The 21,619-nt window shown below is 39.5% G+C and overlaps 1 protein-coding gene across 2 annotated transcripts in view; it reads right to left on the reverse strand.

Moving 5' to 3' along the window:
• Positions 1-7,649: 7,649 nt before the first annotated feature.
• Positions 7,650-21,619, reverse strand: part of LRIG3 (leucine rich repeats and immunoglobulin like domains 3) — a 48,504-nt gene continuing 34,534 nt past the window's right edge. For both annotated transcript variants that reach the window (XM_032874622.1, XM_032874621.1), the window contains 9 exons: positions 19,191-19,262; positions 18,545-18,708; positions 16,199-16,519; positions 14,410-14,691; positions 12,818-13,270; positions 11,871-12,029; positions 9,903-10,046; positions 9,528-9,803; positions 7,650-8,308 (listed from right to left, as the gene is read on the reverse strand). In XM_032874622.1, coding sequence (XP_032730513.1) covers positions 8,064-8,308; positions 9,528-9,803; positions 9,903-10,046; positions 11,871-12,029; positions 12,818-13,270; positions 14,410-14,691; positions 16,199-16,519; positions 18,545-18,708; positions 19,191-19,262 — 2,116 coding nt within the window. In that variant the 3' untranslated portion in view covers positions 7,650-8,063. The remainder of the gene's footprint in view (positions 8,309-9,527; positions 9,804-9,902; positions 10,047-11,870; positions 12,030-12,817; positions 13,271-14,409; positions 14,692-16,198; positions 16,520-18,544; positions 18,709-19,190; positions 19,263-21,619) is intronic.

Consider the following 21,619-nt stretch of genomic DNA (forward strand, 5'->3'; position numbering starts at 1 on the left):
AGAGGCTTTAACCCACTGAGCCACCCAGGCGCCCCCTCTTAACCTTTTTTAAGTGTACAGTTCAATAGCATTAAGTGTATTCATCTTGTTATGAAACAGATCTCCAGAACTTTTTCATACTGTGAGTCTGAAACTCTCCTTATTAGAGTAGAGCTCTCCTTCCCCCTAACCCTGGTAACCATCATTCTACTTTCTGTTTCTATGAATTTGATTACTTTGGATACCTCAGATAAGTGAAATTATACTTTTCAAATCACACTAAAAAATGGAAAATGACAGGATTGGAAAAGATACACAAAGGAAGTAGAAAATTAGTTGGTATAGAATAGATAGAGTCATACTGGACACTCCAATCGACTTAAGCACTGAGCAACACCGCTTTTTAAGGAGTGTGCCGTGGAAAAAGCATCCATGGAGGAAACCAAGAAAAAATGATTGGTAGAACATGAGTAGAAGAAGAAGAATGTAGAGATTCAGAAAGTAAGGATCATGTAACTATGTATTAGGTCAGTCAAGTGAGAACCTAAACACACGAGGAAATTTGGAAGTTTGGAGTACTGGAGATCCCTATTGGTGACCTTTGCAAAAGCAATTTCAATCGAATTTGAGCAAATTCCTCTCTCTCAGATTGAAGAGGAATTATGCTTTTGAGAAGTTTGAGAAAAATAGGAGAAATGATAATCTAGAAGTGAGGCTGAGGGAAGATAAATATTGCTTTATAGGACTCACATAACCATACTGATAAATTCAGGGCAAAGAGATTACCATGGAGGGGTGGCAACTTTTCTCTCCAGCTGCATCTACAGCCCCCACATAAATTACATTTTCGTTAACAGGGGGCCACTCACTGGTCCCTGAACAACCCCATACCTTTACCTCTTTTTGATAATGGTTACTATTCCCAGGGCATAAAATTTCCTTTCCCTCTTTTGCCACTTCTTACTCATCTGTTTAGATTTAGCTCAGATATTCTCTCCTTTGTTAAATCTTTTCTGACTCTCCTACGAGAACTAAACTCTCATTCCATTGTATTCATTGATAAATGATAAGAAGATATATGTTATTTCTATATGGGATATAGTTATAATTTTTTAAATATCTTGTCTACTAGTTCTATTATGCATGTCATTTCTAGGTATGATTTTAGCCATGGAGTACCCCCCAACCCTTATTACAAGTCGTATTCTTCTGCTTCTTTACACACCTGGTAATTTTTTTATTCTATATCAAATATTATGGATTTGAAGTTGTTGAGTGCTGAATATTTTGGTATTTCTGTAAATATTCTTGAGTTTTGTTTTCAAAGACCGGTAAGTTACTTGGAAGTAGCCTGATCCTTTTGAGCCTTGATTCTTTTAGGTGGGACCAGAACAGTCTTCAGGGCTAATTTTGCCCCATGACTGAGGCAAGGTCCTGAATACCCCACCTGATGCCCACGGAATTATAAGGTTTTCCACTCTGGTTAGTAGAAAAACTACTGGCCCTGTGGGAACTTCAGGAATATTTCCTTCTAATCCTTTTGGATGCTTCTTTTCCTGGCCTTGGGTATTTGCCTCACATGCATGTGCTAGTGGGTATTCAACTGAAGACTCAAAGGGGACCCTCTGCAGATGTCTGGAATTCTCTGTGTCATCCTCTCTTATGTAGTATCCTAGACTCCCAGCTCTGTCTTCTTGACTCAGATAGATGGCTGAGCTCCATTCGGCTCCCTTTTCTTGAGCCACAGGAAATTATTATAGGGTTCACCTCATTAATTTTTATTTTCTTAGGGATCATTGCCTTTGTGATTCCGTGTCTGACATCTGAAAATAATTGTTTCAATAATCGGTGTTTCAATGAGGAAAAAAAAAATGGGAAAGCTAGTAGCAGTTTTCAGATTAAAAAAAAAGTCAACAGTAAAGTTTTAAAAGTTATAAATGCATAGCTATAAAATTTAAACATTACTGATTAAATTCATTTAATCAAATGAGATTTTGCATAGGTTTAATGGCTTTTCTTTTCCTATGCAGCTGCTATTATTACTAACAAAGAACTTTTTGGTTATTGGCTTCCATGTAATATGATATGTAGACTATAAGGCCACTCAAAAGAGCAAGCTATGTGGGCAACAGCCCTTTTTTTTCTGGTAGTGATCAGATAATAACCAGTTGCGTCCTGAGAAAGGCAAATCACATCCACTAATTGATTATATTAATATCTACTTTTATTGTGAACTTTACCATAAAAAAATCATTTTATCAGGGTCTGACTTCCTCAGGACAAGAATTCTTCGGTGATCCAGGCCATGCCTCATTCATTTTTGATATCCCCAGAGCCTAACACATTGCTGGAACTCACATATTATTAGGAGCTAAAAGACCCTGAAACAAAGTTGCAAAAATCTGGATGACCAAGTATACTCAGTAAGCTTTCTTTAAAACTGCATCTACAGTTGAGACGGAAATAGGACAACAGCTACAGGATATACTATTGCAATAAAATATTCAGTAAATTCTAGTGGGGTCAAAGGCTTAGTGACCTGCCACAACAGTGGGACCCAGGTCCTGGCATCTGTGTTAAGGCTGCTCACTGAGGCCACACTGTTCATTTTTAAAAGGGAGCTTTATAAATTAATGAAGAACAACGTCAATAAGAATCTTAGGCAGTTCTTCACATTAAAATTACTATTTCAAGTTGGGGCAGAACAAGCTGTTGTAAGTAAACTCGAAATACAATTTTCCAAGTGCAATAAACTTTTTCCTCACTTACATTAAGTTAGGCTTCAAAGCAAATACTCTGGGTTGGTGGGGAGACCATACTCCATATAGCCATTGAGAGACCCAGTCTCTTCTACAAGTGAGGTCAAGAAAGAGTAGTTCTTGGCTATGGCTTTCCAATCGGATAGCTGCAAGAAAAGGACATGGAAGGGTGTATGTAAAGGTTTTGTTGACCAGGCTTGAACACAGTGCTTTACACCTCTGTTCACATTCCACTGGGGAAAGATGTCATATGGCTACAGACAAACCTAAACGCAAGGTGACTGAGATATTTTCAGTAGCTGGGCAGCCATATGTGCAGTTCCAACCAACCAAAAAAAAAAAAAAAAAAATCTGTGACACACCTGGCCATCTGTTTACTTTTAGTAAACTGAACAGGAATTGATATTCCCACCAACTGTTAGACCACATCATCTGGTGATTGTTTAAAAAAAAAATACAGATCTTTTGACTTCCTTTCTTTCTTTCTTTCTTTCTAGATGTCCTATTGACATATAGGTTAAGTGTTCTTAGTATTTCTCCTACAGTGACATCACAGCTGGCTTTGTAAGTAACAGCTTTCCTCTGATTTTCTCATGACAATTCATATAAAGTTCTATGGGAAAACATTGCTATGTGTGGGACAAAAAGGAAAGGTTTGCTTTTGAAAGAGGTTCTCTATTCTAACAAAGGGAAAAAAAAAAAAAACCACCTCAGGAGAATAATTTTGTCGTGCGTCTAGGAGTTTCTTTGGGGAAGAATATTTATTTTAATATTTGTATGTTAATAGCCCAGACATCTAAGATAGGACATATCACAGTGGATACTCAAAGGTTTCTGAAACAAAACTGAGACAATATGCATAAGGACCAAGTGTACTGTTGCCAAATTTCAACTTTGAGCTGCACATAGGTCAACATAAAGCTGCAGAGGTGCACAGGGGGTGGTCAGGGGTACCGTACTGTACTGTGAAAAGCTGACAGGTGGGGGTTCCATATGGGGTATAGCTTGAAGGGTGGGCTGGATCAATGAGTAAAAGGTCTTAGACACCATAACTGGGATTTAAAGTGTAGCCATCAATGGTTTTTAAACAGGAAAGTAACAAATCCATATCTACCTTAGAAAAATAATTCTGTGAAACAATGAATTGGGTAAGACAGAGACAAAGGGCAAGAAGATACTGATGAGAGAGACAGAGACGGGTCCGAAGTTGGCAGTGGCAATGGACTAAGAAGGGAGGCATAAACAATCTTGAGGACTTCCAGGTGCCAGAGCCACAGGAGTGGTGATTACTGATAATTAAACATGGAAGGGAGTACCAGAACTGCAACTGTTCTGGGATGCAGATGGAAAAACCCAGATAATCAACTTGCTCAAGGACATGCAGAGCGAAGTGCATGTAACACTTCTAGGTAGTTCAATTAGAATTAGAGACAAAATTAGTGTCAGTTTCAGGGGCCCTACTAAGCTATAACACTTAACACAATGTACTATAAATATTTATGAATTTGCTTCCTGTCCCACTGATAATTAGGACAAGGACCACTTTTTTTGTTTCTACATCACCTATTCAAAATATACGACTAAGTATATATGAAATGTTTGACAACTGATAGTGTGCTATCAGTTTTCAACTCTGAGATCAAAACACAATCATATGCAGAAACATCAAAGTAACTACCAAAACAATGACAATAATCTCATGAAGGCTTTAGGTGTTATGTTCAAACAGGATTTAAAAAAAAGTTAAACTTGTTAAAAGCCAAAGTCAACCATGAAACCCAATAAGGATATGAGAAAATTATAGCAATCCAGGAGTGAAACTGTAACAGTTGTGAATTGCTTTGCCTTATTCCTTAAAAGGCATTCTCAAAAATTCTTTAATTAAAAAAATCTAATTCCAATAAAAAGCTACATGTGAATACTGGTTATAATTTCTGTGTTCATGCATATCAATCACCATATGGGAGGGTATAGGATTCAGACCCTTGAAACTAAATACAGTAGGAATAAGAAATTAACTTGCAATTTTACAGTAGTGAGAATTTGAGAAATGGTACACATTTCAATCTACAATATACTTTCATGTTTTTTATCCTAATATATCTCAAGTAAAATCAAGCATCTTTACTAAAAGACACACATCACTATCAGATTTCTCAAAAAAAAAAAAAAATGGCCCCGAATATTGGGATAACTCAGTAAATATATGTTGGCAAAACCTCTTCTCTCTCTCCCTTTTTTTTTTTAAGATTTTATTTATTTATTTGACAGACAGAGATCACAAGTAGGCAGAGAGGCAGGCAGAGAGAGAGGGAAGCAGGCTCCCCACCAAGCAGAGAGTCTGATGTGGGGCTCCATCCCAGGACACTGGGATCATGACCCGAGCCGAAGGCAGAGGTTTCAACCCACTGAGCCACCCAGGCACTCCAAACCTCTTCTCTCTTAAAAGAAAATCCCAACTGAAGTACCTCTGTGCCATTTTTGGACAAATCTAAAACCTCTTGAGATTCTTTCAGGACTTTCTTTTTATACATTAGTTTAAGAAATGCCTCATGGAAAAGATAAGTTCTGGTAATTGGATATTTCTAGAATATTGAAATTATTCAATTCACAAAGAAACTGTACCTCTCTTTGAAGACTCTAATAGTTTTTTTTTGGCAGGACACTGAGTTATTCAATGTGTTAACAGAATGCTGTCTTAAAAAATTGTGAGTTCTAAATTATCCTATTACACAAGTCCAGCCACTGAAGATTCCAAGAGTGGGAGGCACAGAACAGGCACTCTGCGGTAACATTTGGTTCTCATTTTCTTTGAAAAATACCACCGTAGCACATCTATTGTAATATTGGCTATGAATTACTTCCTATCACATTAAATCAAAAAGACCAAAACCCCTCAGGTGTGTACAAATACCACATCACTTTCTTTTTTCGTACCAAGTTTTTAAAAAATAGTACCAATGGCTTTATTCTGAGGAATACCTTTTGGTTTGTTCCTGTAAGAAGATTGTGAAAATAAGTTTGTAAATGTTCCAGAGATTATATTTTATAAAATGTTGCCTGCCACAATTAAGGAATAGTCATCTCTCAACATCTTAAAAAACAGACTCTTTATACATATTAATGATGTTATCATTAGTGCTGATAATGAAGAAAAAACAGTGCCAAAGTTGGTGAATATCTATTTAAGGAAATGTTGTACATGAATTAGTCTCTATCAAAAGGCATAGAAAGATTAAACTGAAATTTTAGGCATCTCTTCTCATAAATAAGCCGAATGATTTGATATTTATCTACTCTTTTCTGAAGTCTGTATTATTTTAGGACACTTTAATACCTAGTAGATGCATTTTAATATGGAATCTCAATATTATATATCCATGAAAAACTGAGCTCCTCCTGTAACATAAAAATATATAACATAAACATATGTTATGTGTTTATATAAACACATAACATAAAATACATGTTATCCATAGGTTTTAGCACACACAGTGAAAGGGAAAAATGATATTGATGTAAAGTTAATCTAATTTTTGAATCTCAAGTGTTAATGATTTAAACCCTTGTGGTTAAGTCCGGAAAAATTAAATCCTTTAAAAGGGGTTCATAAACATTGAATAGAATCCTATCAATGCTTGCATCACATCTGGCAATAATGAAGACAAATTAACAATAAGATTTTGAGAATCTGGCAAGATGATAAAGTCAAAGCATACAAAATCACTTCTCTGCACTTAGTCAGCGGTGGTCCAGGGAAGGATCAACTTCCTGGACTCTGGTGTCCAAATGAAAGAAGGAAAATCTTAACTGCAATCTGGGATCCAGGTTTCTGGCTCACAAACAACAAAGCTGTACACTCACAAAGCAGAAAAACATCACCACCTCCCCTGAGAGGAACCTGCTTTTCTAATATCTGCTTTCACTTTAACTCAAAGAACTGACAATGACATAAATTCACACCTTCTTAAGGTAAGATTTTAAAGCTTAATGTGCTATGTTAACTCTTCCCACATGTATTTAATTTCTCTTGGGCAAATGGATTTGTCTTTAAACCAGATGTAGACAAGAATTTGCTTTAAAAAAATCATTTGAATTATCAAACTTAAGTTTATGTCAATTACTTGAAACAATGTCACTTAATTTTAAAAATGACTACATTCATTTTGTGCATGTATATATGCCAGTCATGTAATGCCATTTTTATCTAAATACTGTTTAAAACAAATACTTTAAATAGTTTAAGTAATAGATTTGATACTTAGTTTTTAACAAGTAGAGCAGGATGACCAAATTAGAAAAATAATTTAATTGTTAAAGAATGTTGCAGAATAGTTTAAAAGTGCCTTTTCTATTAGAACTGCTCATCCAGCAGAAAATCAGTAAGAATAGCCAACAGTTCCATCAACATCCCATTATCATGGGGAACAGTAGATGAAAATCCACCTTTGTCATAGCCATTTTAACTATAGAAATGTGCAATAAACCATGCTCTTGTTGTAATTAAAGGGATGGTGAATGTGAAACTATTAAAAAAGTACAACGCATTAGACCACATAAGGCATTATTATAATTAAAGAAACATGGCTTGAACGGTGATTTAAGCCATGGTGGCTGTATTGCATTATACCAGTCTATATCAACAAATCTTTTTTTATTTGTAAAGTTAGGGATAAATTAACGTACCTCAAGTCTTCGCAGCTCTTTTTCATTTATAATGTGTTTTCACATACACTAATCTGATTTGAATCTGTATTACCCCAACTTTGTGTGATAGGCAGAATGGTCATTTATTCGGCTCATATTTTAATGTGCTGAGTATAATTCCATCAACTTGAGACATGATAATATGAAATTATTAAGCCGAAAATGTGTTGAAAACAATAAAAACTATAATTGTATAGATGGGGCTTGGGATCAAAATGACACATTTTATTAAATGCAGTGTGCAAAATAAAATTAAGTGAACTCTATTTAAAAAGGGTACAAGACAGGTATTATTTAAAATGCTTTAGTACTCGTTTTCAATAAAAAGGAATCTGGCATTATAAAAATACATAAAATAGTCATGGATTCATACCATTAATTTACATATGATTTTTTTTTGCATAAAACAAAGTTAAAATAGTTTAAAAAGGTATTCTTATATGAAAGTTACTCCGTATAAAATTTTTATAACATTTTGTGATTTTGGTCCATCTGTATAAATAAGACATTTTATCCTTTTAAAATTCATAACTCCATTAAAAAAACATAGGATTCTCTCTTTTAAATAAAAGTCCACTTGAGGTAGTATGTTTGAGCTCTTCTTTGCTCCCATTCAGTCTATGTGTCCAAGTCATAAGACTGAAAATGTGGAGTCCTATGGTTTTCTGAGGTCTGTTTATAGGTACACGTGTGATTTTCTTGCTGAAAATCTGTCCTTTCTTTCCCACATTCCTCTGACTCAGAGTCCAAGTCTGGAGAAGAACGAGCTTTCAAGGGAAAGGCTCTTGGCTGACAACCCACTGGCTGTCCAAAGCTTGAAAAGGCATCCAGATGAGCTCTCTTCAGAGGCTTTCCAAATGTTCCTGAAAGGAAGAAACCCCTTGAGCATATAGGTCCTTTGGCTAGCATTTAATTCAAAACACATTTCAAATGGAGGAGCATCTTAGCCCGAAAGCACGCATAAGTGGGTTCTATAAGCCATTTACAGTATCAGGTGTATGTGCATTCCTGGTATGGAGAGAGAACGTACAGAATGGAGCTGGGGAATGAATACATACGTCCACTCTTTATTTCATTTCATCACTCATAGTAATAGTAATCATTGAGCAATGAAGTTCCCCAATATAATTTCTTCCAAATCCTGGCTTTAGTTCTTGCCAGTCCGCAATTCTCTATGAAGGAGATCGGGATTGTTGGTTATAAGTAAACTGTGCCTGGATATGGAAAGTGTCTTTCAAAATAATCCTTGTGCCTTGCCCTTTCTTCTTTACTGGCAGAATGTTACTTAACGGACTCAAACTCTTGTCACAGTCACATAAAACATATTTGCATTTAAAAAAAAAAAGAATATAAAAAAATTATACTGTGACAAAACATAAAATTTCATAAAAGCTGGGTAAAATATTTTAAAATTCTTTTTTTTTTTTTAACACAAGATAATTTGTGGTTCATTTTGCCATATCTCCATTCAGTGAAATGATGATCTCAGTTTTTCCATCTACCGTCCCCATGTACAGACAAAAAAGTTCACAAGCAAGTCTTGGCGCTAGCCACTGTCTACCACCCCCAACTTATGTTTTAAGGCTCTGGTAGTCTTCTCCGCCAAAGCAGTCAGCTTGGCTGACGAGCAGTTGTTGCCAGGTGGGATGCTGTCCACCCTCCCTTTCTTTGACTGTGGTCAAAGGGTGAGCCACCAGACATCCCAAACCACAATCATGCAGCGCATACAACTCCACCCCAAGAGCTGCTGTAGCCCAAAACCACTTTTTCCACATGGGTGACAAATGGAGCTCCTAAGTCACTCCCAAAACTTGTCTTCTAGATGATGCCACACACAGAGTTAACCAGAAAGCATCTAAGGCTTAGTTACGGATTAGACACATAATCAAGTAAAATCCCCCATGTCTGACTTTGCCTTTAGAAACACGTATACTAACTCAGAGGATGTCATGACTACATGATTAAAAACAAACAAACAAACACACATTTTCACAAGTTTGGCATCTGAGACTCACTGCTTTCCCACATGCAACTTGGAATAGGAGTCCTGAGTCAAGGTGTCTAATAATTTAATAAACTTACCCATGAAAGAATTACTTGAAGTAACGGATGCTGGCTCTGGACTTGGACTAAAATCCAAAGAGGACTTGTTTAGACACAAACTTTTCATTCCAGGTCCTTCATTTTGAGAGTAAGGAGAGCTGATTAACTTCCTCACATGGGAAGGCCATCCTATGTCACTGACACTCTGTTCACAGGATTCTTCTGAAGGGTAAGGACATGGGTAGCACTCCTTTTTCTTCATGTAACTGGGCTCGCAGTGGTCTATTAAGGCTGTTCTCAGGTCAGGGCCACAACCTTTTACATTTGGGGACAATAACAGAAAGAGACAGAGTTAGCGCCTCTGGGAATTCTCTCCAGAAAACAGAACCGAGCTCAGGTAAGAAAACCGCATACCTGTATGACAGGCTTCAAATGGATCTGAGCCGTACACATTCCCCTTCAAATACACAGGGCCTGAGGAGCCCAGAAAGGGACAAAGGAATGGATCCACGGTGACTTCCACGTCGGCTTCACTACTATTGTCAATATGGCACGTCCCTTTAAAACAAGACATTTCAGTCACCGAATTAATGTGATTCAAGTACCCTACAACACTCTCTCCACTTCAGGGATTTTTCCATGTTTGTAAATAAAAAGTTTGCATTGAACAGCATGTAAGAGGGAAAACTGGAGAAATTTATAGTAGGGTTTTAAAACATTTGCTGAGGCCTACGGATTAGTAACTGACGAAATCTGTGCCATCTTACAAAGACAGGACGTGACGAACCATTGAACTGCATGTGTTCACAGAGCACTGGCCCCCAGTGGCTTCCCAGAGAGACTGATCTGTGTATGCACACTGCAGCCAAAGCACCCATTGAAACACACAGTGCCATCAGCACTGCCCCCTCCCTCCAGGTCAGATGAGCAGGACCAGGAAGTGGCATTCAACAAATCATCTCTGAATGCCCAGATCAAAGAGAAGCTCAAAAAAAAAAAAAAAAAAAAAGCTGTTGTGAGTATCTGAGCCAAACAACTCAGAAATGACACGCCAGTTAGGAGTGGCCACAGCAGTTGAAGGACAAGAGATGTAGTGTAGGCGAGAGATATTGCAATGGGCCATGTGCCTGGGAAGCAGGAACTGGGCACTGAGTGGTCTCAGAAGAGACTGTGTAAGATGCAATCCCTAGTGCCGTTGGCCCCTCGAGCACTCAGAGCAGACCAATCCCCAGCCCTAGCGTCTAAGCAACATAGCACTACTATGTTCCAGTTCTGTCGCTTTAAACTTTCCTAAATGTCTTTTCCGTCAGCCCTGCTACATTTGAACAACGCTGGAACCAAATGAGTCTAACCAGAACACCCACCTGTATGTGCACATCTTCTATCTCTACACCCTCTATCACTGCCTTGCCAAGCACTTTGTGATTATTTGCTGCAATTTTCATTTCACCACTGCTTACACTATGAGACTGAGAGCACATATTCCTCCCTCTCAACTATAGAGTCCACCACAGAGCACACATTCAATAAATGCCTGTGGGAAAAGATGGTAAAATGTTTGAAAAGAATGTCAATAGTTTTCTCTTTTGGAGACCTTCATATGTACCAAGCACCATGCAGTTTTCCAACATAGCATTTTATTTAGTTTCACAACAACCTAATAAGGAAGTACTATGTAACTGCCCACGGATACATAGTAAGTGACAGAAGTGGGTCTTGAACCAAACCAAGCCTGTGTGTGTGTGTCTGTGTTATGGTGCCTCCATGATTATTCTTTTTTTTTTTTTTTTAAAGATTTTATTTATTTATTTGACAGAGATCACAAGTAGGCAGAGAGGCAGGCAGAGAGAGAGGAGGAAGCAGGCTCCCCGCAGAGCAGAGAGCCCGATGTGGGGCTCGATCCCAGGACCCCGGGATCAAGACCTGAGCCAAAGGCAGAGGCTTTAACCCACTAAGCCACCCAGGCGCCCCCATGATTATTCTTAAAACCACGCAGTTCTTAAAGCAAGAGTCAGAATTTGATTTCCCTAACAGAATTTTAAATCATTTGACTTTTAAGACCTTACATGAAACCAGTTAATGTCATTTAAGAAAGGAGAACATTCAGGGCCAAAGAACATTTATAGTGTAAAGAAAAGTATCAAGTTGGATGGAGAAATTAAACTTTAATTCTCCTACTTGTCTTCTCTTATTATCCAAAGCAAAGATTTTTCTGCTATTTAAGAGAATGGCATAATAGTATTTAATTTCAGCTTTGCCAGTGAGCTTGGGCCAGCTCAACATATGAATGTATTGACTGCTTGTGAAAATTAATACTGTACTTGAGCCTTCCATCAGATTGTTTTGAGACAGCTACAGCCTGTGTTCCTTTTAAACACTTACCATTGCCGTCGTGTTGTGGTAAGAAAAACCCGCCTCCTGAAGACGTGACGAACTGGTGGTGGCTTCCACTTTCTGAGGAGATGTACCCATCCTGTCTGTCGGCTAAGGTTCCCTGAGATGACAAGTAACTAGGGATATCTGCCGGCAAGTTGGTCTCATCTATAATCCAACAACAGCATTCTGTTAACCAAGACCGACCATACATACCCCACAGCCTTCCCTGATGAACACTCTATACTGTCTTGGTTTCTGTACAAATCAAATAAATCTACTCCTGAAAACTCACCTTGACTGTCTAGTCTTCAGGTTAGGAAGGTTAGGGCTCGCTGCTCTGGGAAGCACAAGCCAATTTTCTATTTTGCCTTCTATAGGAAGCCCTTCCCAAATGTCAAAAAAACAGATGTTTCAAGAGATAAAGCCTTAGGAATTTTTGTGGGGTAGTAGCTAAGCTTTTGGATTAAGCTTGATTTCTGCCATATTTCTCACCTAATATTCATCAATGTAAGAGCTGGCACATATCAGGTCACAGCCTGCTCCCACTAGTAACAGAATCCTCCCTAGACGCCTGCACACGTACGCACACGGCAACATGTGATGAGAGAGAGAATTACGGCAGAGTGTAGACCTCGTAAATGAAGGGCTGCTCCTGTTCTCCATCACCTCTGTGTGAAGGCGTGGGACTGTTTTACACTGTGCTTTGGACTATATCTCGTAGCAAACAGGATACTCTGATGAGGTTTTAACAAAAAGGGTTAATCTTTAAACATCAGCTTTATTTTTGGGCTGGGGTGTTATTTTTAGCTAACCATATTCCTGCCGCTTGAAACAAATGAGTCACCCTTCTGACATGGCCTCGGGCTGTGAGACACACATTCTGGAAGAAAATTACCCCAGGACCACAGGCACACACGACTCCAGCACGCCGTGCCAAGCTTCTGTTTACACACCTGTGTTGGTAATGCTGCAATCTTCATTCCTCCGCCTTGTGTGGTATATGATGACCACCCACACGAGCGACGTGCCCACCACACAGCAAACCACCGCTATGATCACGACACCTACGGTGGCCCATCCATCATCATCTAATGACGAGGCGGTCATCTGAGGGGAGTCACAGGTGGGAGTGGGGATCACGCTGAGGCGCACATTGCCTCTCTCAGTGCCGAGGGTGTTAGACATCTCACACGTGTATTTCCCGGCATCACTGACATCAGAGTCCACGATGATCAGCAGCTGATTGCCTGCTGCAAAAAAGTGCCTTTCGGTGACCACCAAGGGGCTGTCATCCTTGGTCCAGTTCAGTCTGGGAGGAGGGCTGCCTCCAGCGATGCACTGCAGGACGGCGGTTTCTCCCTTGGTGACGGTTCGGTCCAACAAGGGCCGCAAAAATGATGGTGTTTCTGAAAGGACAAGTTATGTTTTCAATCTCCTAAATGAAATCAGGTTTCGCATATCGTAAGACTGACCACTTGAATTTACTAACACTGGAACCTAACACTGTATTTGTCCACAAATTCATGCGCATGCTTCTGTGAGAGCCGAAACACGGGTACGACATTCAGTATCTCATTTTATTATTTGCCTGTCATTTGTTACACCACCTATTAAGGATAATGTTTACTGTTTTTTAAATCTCTCACACTCTTGACAAGATTGGGAATGGTGGAAGAAGGGCAATGCAAAACATTCTAGTCAAATGTATAAAAGTAATTTCAAGGGGCACCTGGGTAGCTCAGTGGGTTAAGACTCGGCCTGCGGCTTAGGTCATGATCTCAGGGTCCTGGGATCGAGCCCTGCATCGGGCTCTCTGCTCAGCGGGGAGCCTGCTTCCCTCTCTCTCTGCCTGACTCTCTGCCTACTTGTGATTTCTCTGTCAAATAAGTAAATAAAATCTTTAAAAAAAAAAAAGTAATTTCAAGCATGGGGGGTATATTGATGGGTGGAAAAAGTCAGAACATTTCAATTTTTAAAGGGAAACTTTCTAGTGCTAGACGTGCAAACCTATGCATAAATTCTGAAAGGACGTTTATTACTTGGTGTTCACGGGTTACTTTGCTCACCTCTGACTTTTGCTTAACTCATAAGAAACACGTATGATTAACATGTTCACATTTTTTTAAAAGCTCCTGTTCAGGCAAAAGATAAAAGACAAACTCTGATTTCCAGAACGGTAGGGTAGGTCTAGAAAATAGAGTAGATCTTTCCCAATCTGCTAACATGTTCTGTATGTTTATATGTGTTTTATAGTGTGAAGACAATCAGTAGCGCCTGTGTGATGGGAAGAGGAGAGCAGAGCAAGTGGAGGCAACAGAGTATTTACTTTTCCCCTCGGAACAGAGGAAGCAGAATCATCTCACCGGCCACAGGCTGAGATGTCATGCACTCCTGACTTCAAAATTCCTGAAACGCCATTTGTTCTCTCCAGGGAAGGGCAGCGTCCTATGGATTACCTCTCACCCTTGTAACTCCTGACACTTAGGGCCTTTGAGTCAGCCGGCATCTTTAATTTCTATCCCAGAATCTGACAACAGCCGCTTACCTAGGACAGTCAGAGTTGCGTTTGCAGAAATGCTTCCTGCACTGTTCTGAGCTGTGCAGCTATAAACCCCGATGTCCTCTATCTTCACATCCACAATAAAGAACACATCATCCTCGGGCATAACATGCATGCGTCTCTCCCTTGCGGCGGGGAAGTCTGTGCCCCCATCCTTTTGCCAGGCTATCTGTGGGGCTGGATGTCCCAGGGCAGCGCACTCCAAGCGCGCCATGGCCCCGGCGCGGATGGTGAGGTCCATGGGGGTCTTGGTGAAGGACGGAAGCACTGAAATCAGAGAAAGAATGAGGGCATTAGTGCTATGGAGTTTTAGAGGTTCATTTTCATTTTTTTTTTTTTTAAATATATACTTAACAAATGCCCCTGCTGTAGGTTAGGCTGGGGTTATTTCTGATTACAAGAGAAGGAATCTGAAGTTGAGATAAGGAGATTCCCTCAAGGTTACACACAGGTACAGAAATGATAAAGCCAGGCCAAGACACAGGTCATCCCCTGTACAAACTGAAGGTCTTTCTCCTATTTTCTAGTTACTTTTTAGTTTCCTCAGTAATTATCTGTGAGATCTTGGGCAGATCAATTAATCTCTTTGTACCCTGACGACTCACTTCATCTTTTTTTTTTTTTTCAAGTCCCTTCTGGCTCTAACATTCTATGACTTTAGATATGTGTTTTCTCCTACAACTTTAAACTCAAAATTGTTCTGTGTGTCAGTCCTCAGCAATCATTTGTAGAATTAATGAGTCATATACAAAATCTACCATGGAAAGTACAAATGATTAATTAATACAATGGTAAGGTTCCTGTCATAAAAAATGTATTCAGGTCACACAGAGCAAACAATTATAATTTTTATTAACAGCAACTAATATTTATTGCATTTGGTGAGCATTCACTGTATTCCAGGCTAATCCTTTACACCAATTATTTTATCTAATTATCATATCTCTATAAGATATGTACGATTTTTCCTAATAGAAAGATGTAGAAATGGAGGCACACATTTGCAACGACGTGGATGGAACTAGAGGGTATCATGCTTAGCGAAATAAGTCAATCAGAGAAAGACAACTATCATATGATCTCCCTGATATGAGGAACTGGAGATGCAACATGGGGAGTTAAGGGGGTAGGAGAAGAATAAATGAAACAAGATGGGATTGGGAAGGAGACAAACCATAAGTGACTCTTAATCTCACAAAACAAACTGAGGGTTGCTGGGGGGAGGAGGGTTGGGAGAGGGGGGCTGGGGTTATGGACATTGGGGAGGGTATGTGCTATGGTGAGTGCTGTGAAGTGTGTAAACCTGGCGATTCACAGACCTGTACCCCTGGGGATAAAAATATATTATATGTTTATAAAAAATAAATAAAAATAAATTAAAAAAAAAAAAGAAATGGAGGCACAGGATGGTTAAGTACTTTGATAAGAGTTACACAGCTGTATGCAGGAGTGGCAGGAATCAAACCCAGATCTCTGAATTAAAGGTGGTGTGCTGTAATGCTTCACAGCCTCCCACAGCCGACGAATACATTGTGAACTCCCCAAGAAGCACAACCCGTGTGTCGTTCGGCTCTGTGCTACCCACCATGGTGGGGTCCTCAACGCAGTCCCCGCTGATGCAGATTCCAAGTATATTAGTTTTGCAGAGTGAGAGGCAGAGAAAGGAAGGGTGAGGTGGGGAACTACAAACAGAAGACAGGGTTAGGAGTAAGAGAGAGAAAAACCCAATCTAAAAGGTGTCTTTAAATGCAAACGGAAAAGTTAGATCACGTACTGTTGACTGTAAGCTTGGCTTTGACCGAGTAGGATGAACCGAAGTGATTGGAGATGACGCACTGGTACTTCCCTTCACTGGTAAACTCCACATTGCGGAGCCGGAGGATGGTGGTGTACTCCATCACCTCGCCACCTTGGGCCCGCAGGTGTGCATAGTTTTCCATTTCCGCATCATGCAGTAGTTCATTGTCTTTTTTCCAAGCAAATGTCATTGGGGAATCACTGCTGCTGGCGGCCGAGCAGACAAAACTCAAATTGGAACCTTTTATTGCCGACTGTGTTTCTGGCTGAACAGTGATCTGGGGTTTAGGAAAGTCATCTGTTCAAGAGGGAGAGGAGGAAACAATGATTTTAAGGCTCGACAGTCCAAATGCTACTCAGTTTTTAATACCAAGAAACCCCAAACAAGTGAGTGCTTAGGTTTTACACTCGGTGTACGTTTCACAGATGGACTACCAATCCTCATGTTGAAATGATGGCCTAAATTATAAACTATAACTAATAATAGTTATAAACTAATTTGTTCACTTCAAATAGGGGCTGGCACCTACTTATCAATCATTAACTGAGAGACTATTATTCTGGAATATAATATAGTTTATCCTAGGCCCTTTATGCTTTTATTTTTTTTTTTACACATAAATAGGAGAAGAAATCAGCTAAGAAACTTCTAACTCATGGATCATCTTTAAACGCTACTAGTCGGAACTGCAATTTTTTCCATGTTATCCACAAAAAAGCCACAGCAAAATTAAGAAATCAGTATCACCAAAGACAGCAATTAACACCCCATTCACTAAAAACAGAACCCGTATTAAAGAGCAATAATCTTTAGGTCGAGTTGAAACAAATAACTCTGCCCTCTCAAACTCCCTGTGAGAGCCTGGCTTCAGCCTGGGGTTGAGGGTAGACCGTCAGTCAGGCCAGGCCGCCGCGCTTCACTGTCAGAACGACATGATAATTAAGCTGGGCAACTCTTTCATTCCAAACGTTCATTTTTAGTTCTCTGTTACTTTTTGGAAAAGTTACCTTTCTTGAACTGCAGTTTCTTGGAGATGGTCTAAACCCAGAAGGAAACAGTTTAGATCTACCAAAATGTATTATCTGCATGCTCTGGAGAAAGGACACCCGGTGGCCTGCATGCCTGTGCGTGTTCGTGCGGGGTGGGGGGTGTGTGCGTGTGAGTGAATGGGCTGTGGGAAGGCTCTGGGCGTTCCAGTGCGGCTCATGTCCAATACCACGCTGTCATCAAGATGGTTTCTGCTTCTGTACGGCTACTCTAAATTTCTCATCTGATAAATCAATGTTTAGATTCACAGTTGAGGGACTGAAAGAAAAATCCAAGGATACCGTAGACACGTCCCCAAAGAATAGAGCGTTCTTATCTTGGGACTAGAGAACTGCAAAATAAGCACCATGGGAAAGGCACGGCTCGGGCCCTTCTAGATGAAGGCCAAAAGCTTATTTAGATCCAAAAGCTACATCAGACGTTTTATTTCCAGAAACCGTTGGCACTGTGTAATGCTGCAACCTAAAAAAATATATTTTTCTTGTACTTGACTAGACAATCGTAGGCAAAGCAGTTTCAAATAAATTTTTAAAGGCCAACGTAAAATTAGGTTCTGTAATATCTTAACACACACACTAAAATTTAAGCAAACTTTGATTTTGTGTTCTACATGTGCATTTATTTTTACAAAGGTCTCCATGACAGTGAATAGTAAACAGCAGTGTAGTGTAGTCGACAGAAGCCTACACCAGGGAGAGGAGAACCTGGGGTTTTGATCCAGTCTGCTGACTAGCTATGTGAGATTTGAGGTTTGAGATTTCTAGCACTGAGATTCTTCACGCTAGAACAATGGACCTTATGCTGACTGATAATAAATTCAAACTTCCTATTACTTATAATGCTTTAACTGCCAGGAGCAACATTTTTAGCAGCCTGTAAATTATGAACTGATAATTTTCCCTTCATACCACAATACACAGCACTGACATGGGTGAGTTCAGCCTCTCCACAAGCCCGGAAGTGGGAAGGGCAGTCAGCACACGTCCCACTTCACAGACGCAGACACAGAGACTTAGGGAGAAGGGAGGGCTGCGACTGCCCACCAGTGCTCCCAAGATCCAACATCTTTCTCGTTCCATCAACGCCCCCCCTCGATGTCCAAACAGAGACATTTAAGGACATTTTCTCTCATCTGTAACATTAAAATCATCAGCACACCATTTTCATCTACCTCAGCAGAAATAAAAGATTCATCAAGGCAACATAAGCTTATTCAAGACCATTCATTGGCAGGAAAAAAAGAAGAATGAAGACAGAGGCAACAGTCACACTCACCGCACACAAAGCCATCTGGGCTAACAGCAAAAATACTTCTTCCTTTTAGCAGCTGAGGATGGGCGCAACTGGCATTTACAAAGCTCTGAAAGTTGTTTTCCGCCACCCACTGTGGGAGCCATTTTAGTTGGCAATCGCACAAAAGGCTTGATGTATTTAAATGCCTGAGGAGAGTAATTATGTTCAATTTGTTTTATATGAAATGCAGATTCTATGAGTAAACTAACTCAAGTAAATATTAACAAAGCAATGAATGTGGAAACCAAATACACACCCCATGCAATAAATATTCTCGAGTCCATCTTAAAATGTACGAAACGTATTAGCACCATATTGTTGCTGTTTCTGACTTACTGAGGGAGAAGTGCTGATATACTGAAAACACCTCACTCCTGAAGGCTTGCTACCCTGGTCAGGCCTTGCACCACATTAGGTCCCACACATTTAAATTGCAAATTTGTTAACAGAAACAGAAAGAAACTTCTCTTCTCAACAAAGGGAACAGATCGCCAACTCCCTTTGCTTTCTGGTATAAAAAACAAGCTAAGAAAGCACTAGATGCTTTTTATAGACATGTGATCTAGGCTGACATGCCCCCTGACACCAGGTTTCATTTGAAACTCTTGGAAAGAAAAGGAAAGCTTACAATTGCTGAAGTTTCTTCATTTGTGAAAATGCATTGCCTTGTAATGACATGATTGCGTTGTCACTCAGATCTCTGAAAATAAATCAAATACATTAGAGCGAATTATGGTCACTGCCTGCCTCAGGCAAAAGCTGGGCCCACACTGCCCACCCCATTCGCCAAACTACCCCATGTGCTGAAATGCACCAACCAGGCAACTCCAGAGAACCCATTAGGAAGCTTCAATCAAAGAACACGAATATTTGTATCAGAGGCAGATCTCTTATAGTAAAAAAGATTTGCTTTATATCCTCATGTCTATGTTATTGGATTCAGGAGGGCCTACACTGTTCTGCTGTGTTTTGTTTTTTTTTTTTTTTGTAGTTACATGGTTTGTTCTGCTGTATTATTTTACTGTTTCTCAATACTCAAATTAGTAACCAATAGTAACTTTTAAATACACAAGTAAAATTTCTCATAGTTACGCTTTTTAAAAAACCCACCATATATAAAATACTTTCTATGACATGCACTGGGTTAAAGGATTTACATTTACATAGTGTTACATTTATTCCTCACAGCAACCCAAAAGAAGATGGTTTTACTACCTTGTTCGGCATGAAAGGGGCAGGTAAGATATGAACTCAATTATTTTCCATTTCAACACCTATGCTCTTGGTCAGTAGCCCATTCTGCCACACACAACTCATAAGTAGAGACAGCAAGGTGTTCAGACCAGATGTACTTGCTAAAACACACTTCGGGCAGGACATTTATAAAACCAGAGAATATTCCAGGCTGACTTTATTTTTAACTAGTGCTTACAAACAGTTTGAATTAAAGCAGTCTCCACAACGATTACTACTCTGTTTTTCTTTTATGGGGTCAGAGTATACAAAAAGGATTTTGAATGAGATGAGAGGCAACACAGGACAGAGGGAAGGTACCAAACATGGGCAGAAAAAGAGGCTGGGAGAGTCAAAAAGGTTTTGAAAACTGAAGCAGAGGTTAATACTCCACTGATCTACTAATTCCACTTTCCCAGAAATGGAAAGGGTCAGATGACAAACCCTTTGGCTAGTTTCCCTTTGAAAATAATTTGTTTCAAGGAGTCCAGCAACACTGGTCCGCCCTTCCAAATTCTGCTTTGCAGAATCATCCTACTCCAGCCTGAATGCGTCTGTCAGCGTGGCTAGCAATTCGAACCTTCCTTAAACTAATAAGTGAGTCAGGAGACAGAAAGATGGTTGCAGATAATGATGAAATTGTCTCTCTCAATACACAGTGCAAATGCGGGTTTGCCCAAATGCGTTCTGAACTTCTTTTGTCCAGGTTAATAGATATTAAAACTTTTGGTTATAAGCATTCCCTCACAGAGTGGAGATATTTTGTATCACTTTGTACTTTTGCTGTACAAGTGTAAATATTCCCGTAGTTGTTAAGAAGTTGGTTGGTTCAGTGCTCATGCGGGTCTTGACTCCTATCCAGGGTAGCTAGCTTGCCCTCCTAGTGACTGGAAATACCTGCGTCCCTAAATGTCATTTCAAAAATGTGTGCCAGCAGTTACTAAGAGGGGATGGCGCAGAGACTGTGAAGACAAGAGCTCGCGGCACAAGGACATGGACAGCAGAGGCAGTCCTGGTGTGAGTCCTGCATCAGGCAACTCTGAGCTGATGGGCTGGTAGCAAAACCGAACAAGAGAAAGAACGAAGGTAGAAAAACAGGTTGTATGTTTTATAATTAAACAACAGCAATGACAAACTAATACAAGTCTGAAAGTAATGTCACCACCCTCCTAATGTCACTCCTAAGGATCACGGGGAATTGTTTTTAATTTTTTTTTTTTTCGTGCAAAGATTTTATTTATTTGACAGAAAGAGACACAGTGAGAAAGGAAACAAAAGCATGGGGAGTGGGAGAGGGAGAAGCAGGCTTTCCACTGAGCAAGTAGCCCGATGTGGGACTCGATCCCAAGACCCTGGCATCATGACCTGAGCTGAAGGCAGAGGCTTAACCCACTGAGCCACCCTCGTGCCCCTGCTTTTTTAATCTTTAAAATGCAAGTCATCCATCATAACTGTTCAACAGAATCAGTGGACACTCAAAACCTCCACTTCTTTTAATTAAAAATAAAAGTAATAGGAGCTACTGAAAATTTTCTTAAATTAAATGAAACTATATATAAATATATATATTATATATATATAATGATTAAATGGATTAAATGAGACTATATATAAATATCCAGCATAATGCCTGATGTAAGTGCACAATAAAGTGTCAGTTTTTGAAAATTAAATATATCACTACTTAAGAAAAATAACTCAAAGAAAACCCAATAAGTATAGTTCCTCAAATGCAAAGGGAAATGTATACCTATATACTTCCATATAGATATAGATACATAGATAAACAGGTAGAAGATAAACAGATGTGAAAATATACTTCAT

Source organism: Lontra canadensis, unplaced genomic scaffold (genome assembly GCF_010015895.1).
Source record: "Lontra canadensis isolate GAN:19392208 unplaced genomic scaffold, GSC_riverotter_1.0 scaffold53, whole genome shotgun sequence".
In the NCBI taxonomy this organism is placed as follows: domain Eukaryota; kingdom Metazoa; phylum Chordata; class Mammalia; order Carnivora; family Mustelidae; genus Lontra; species Lontra canadensis.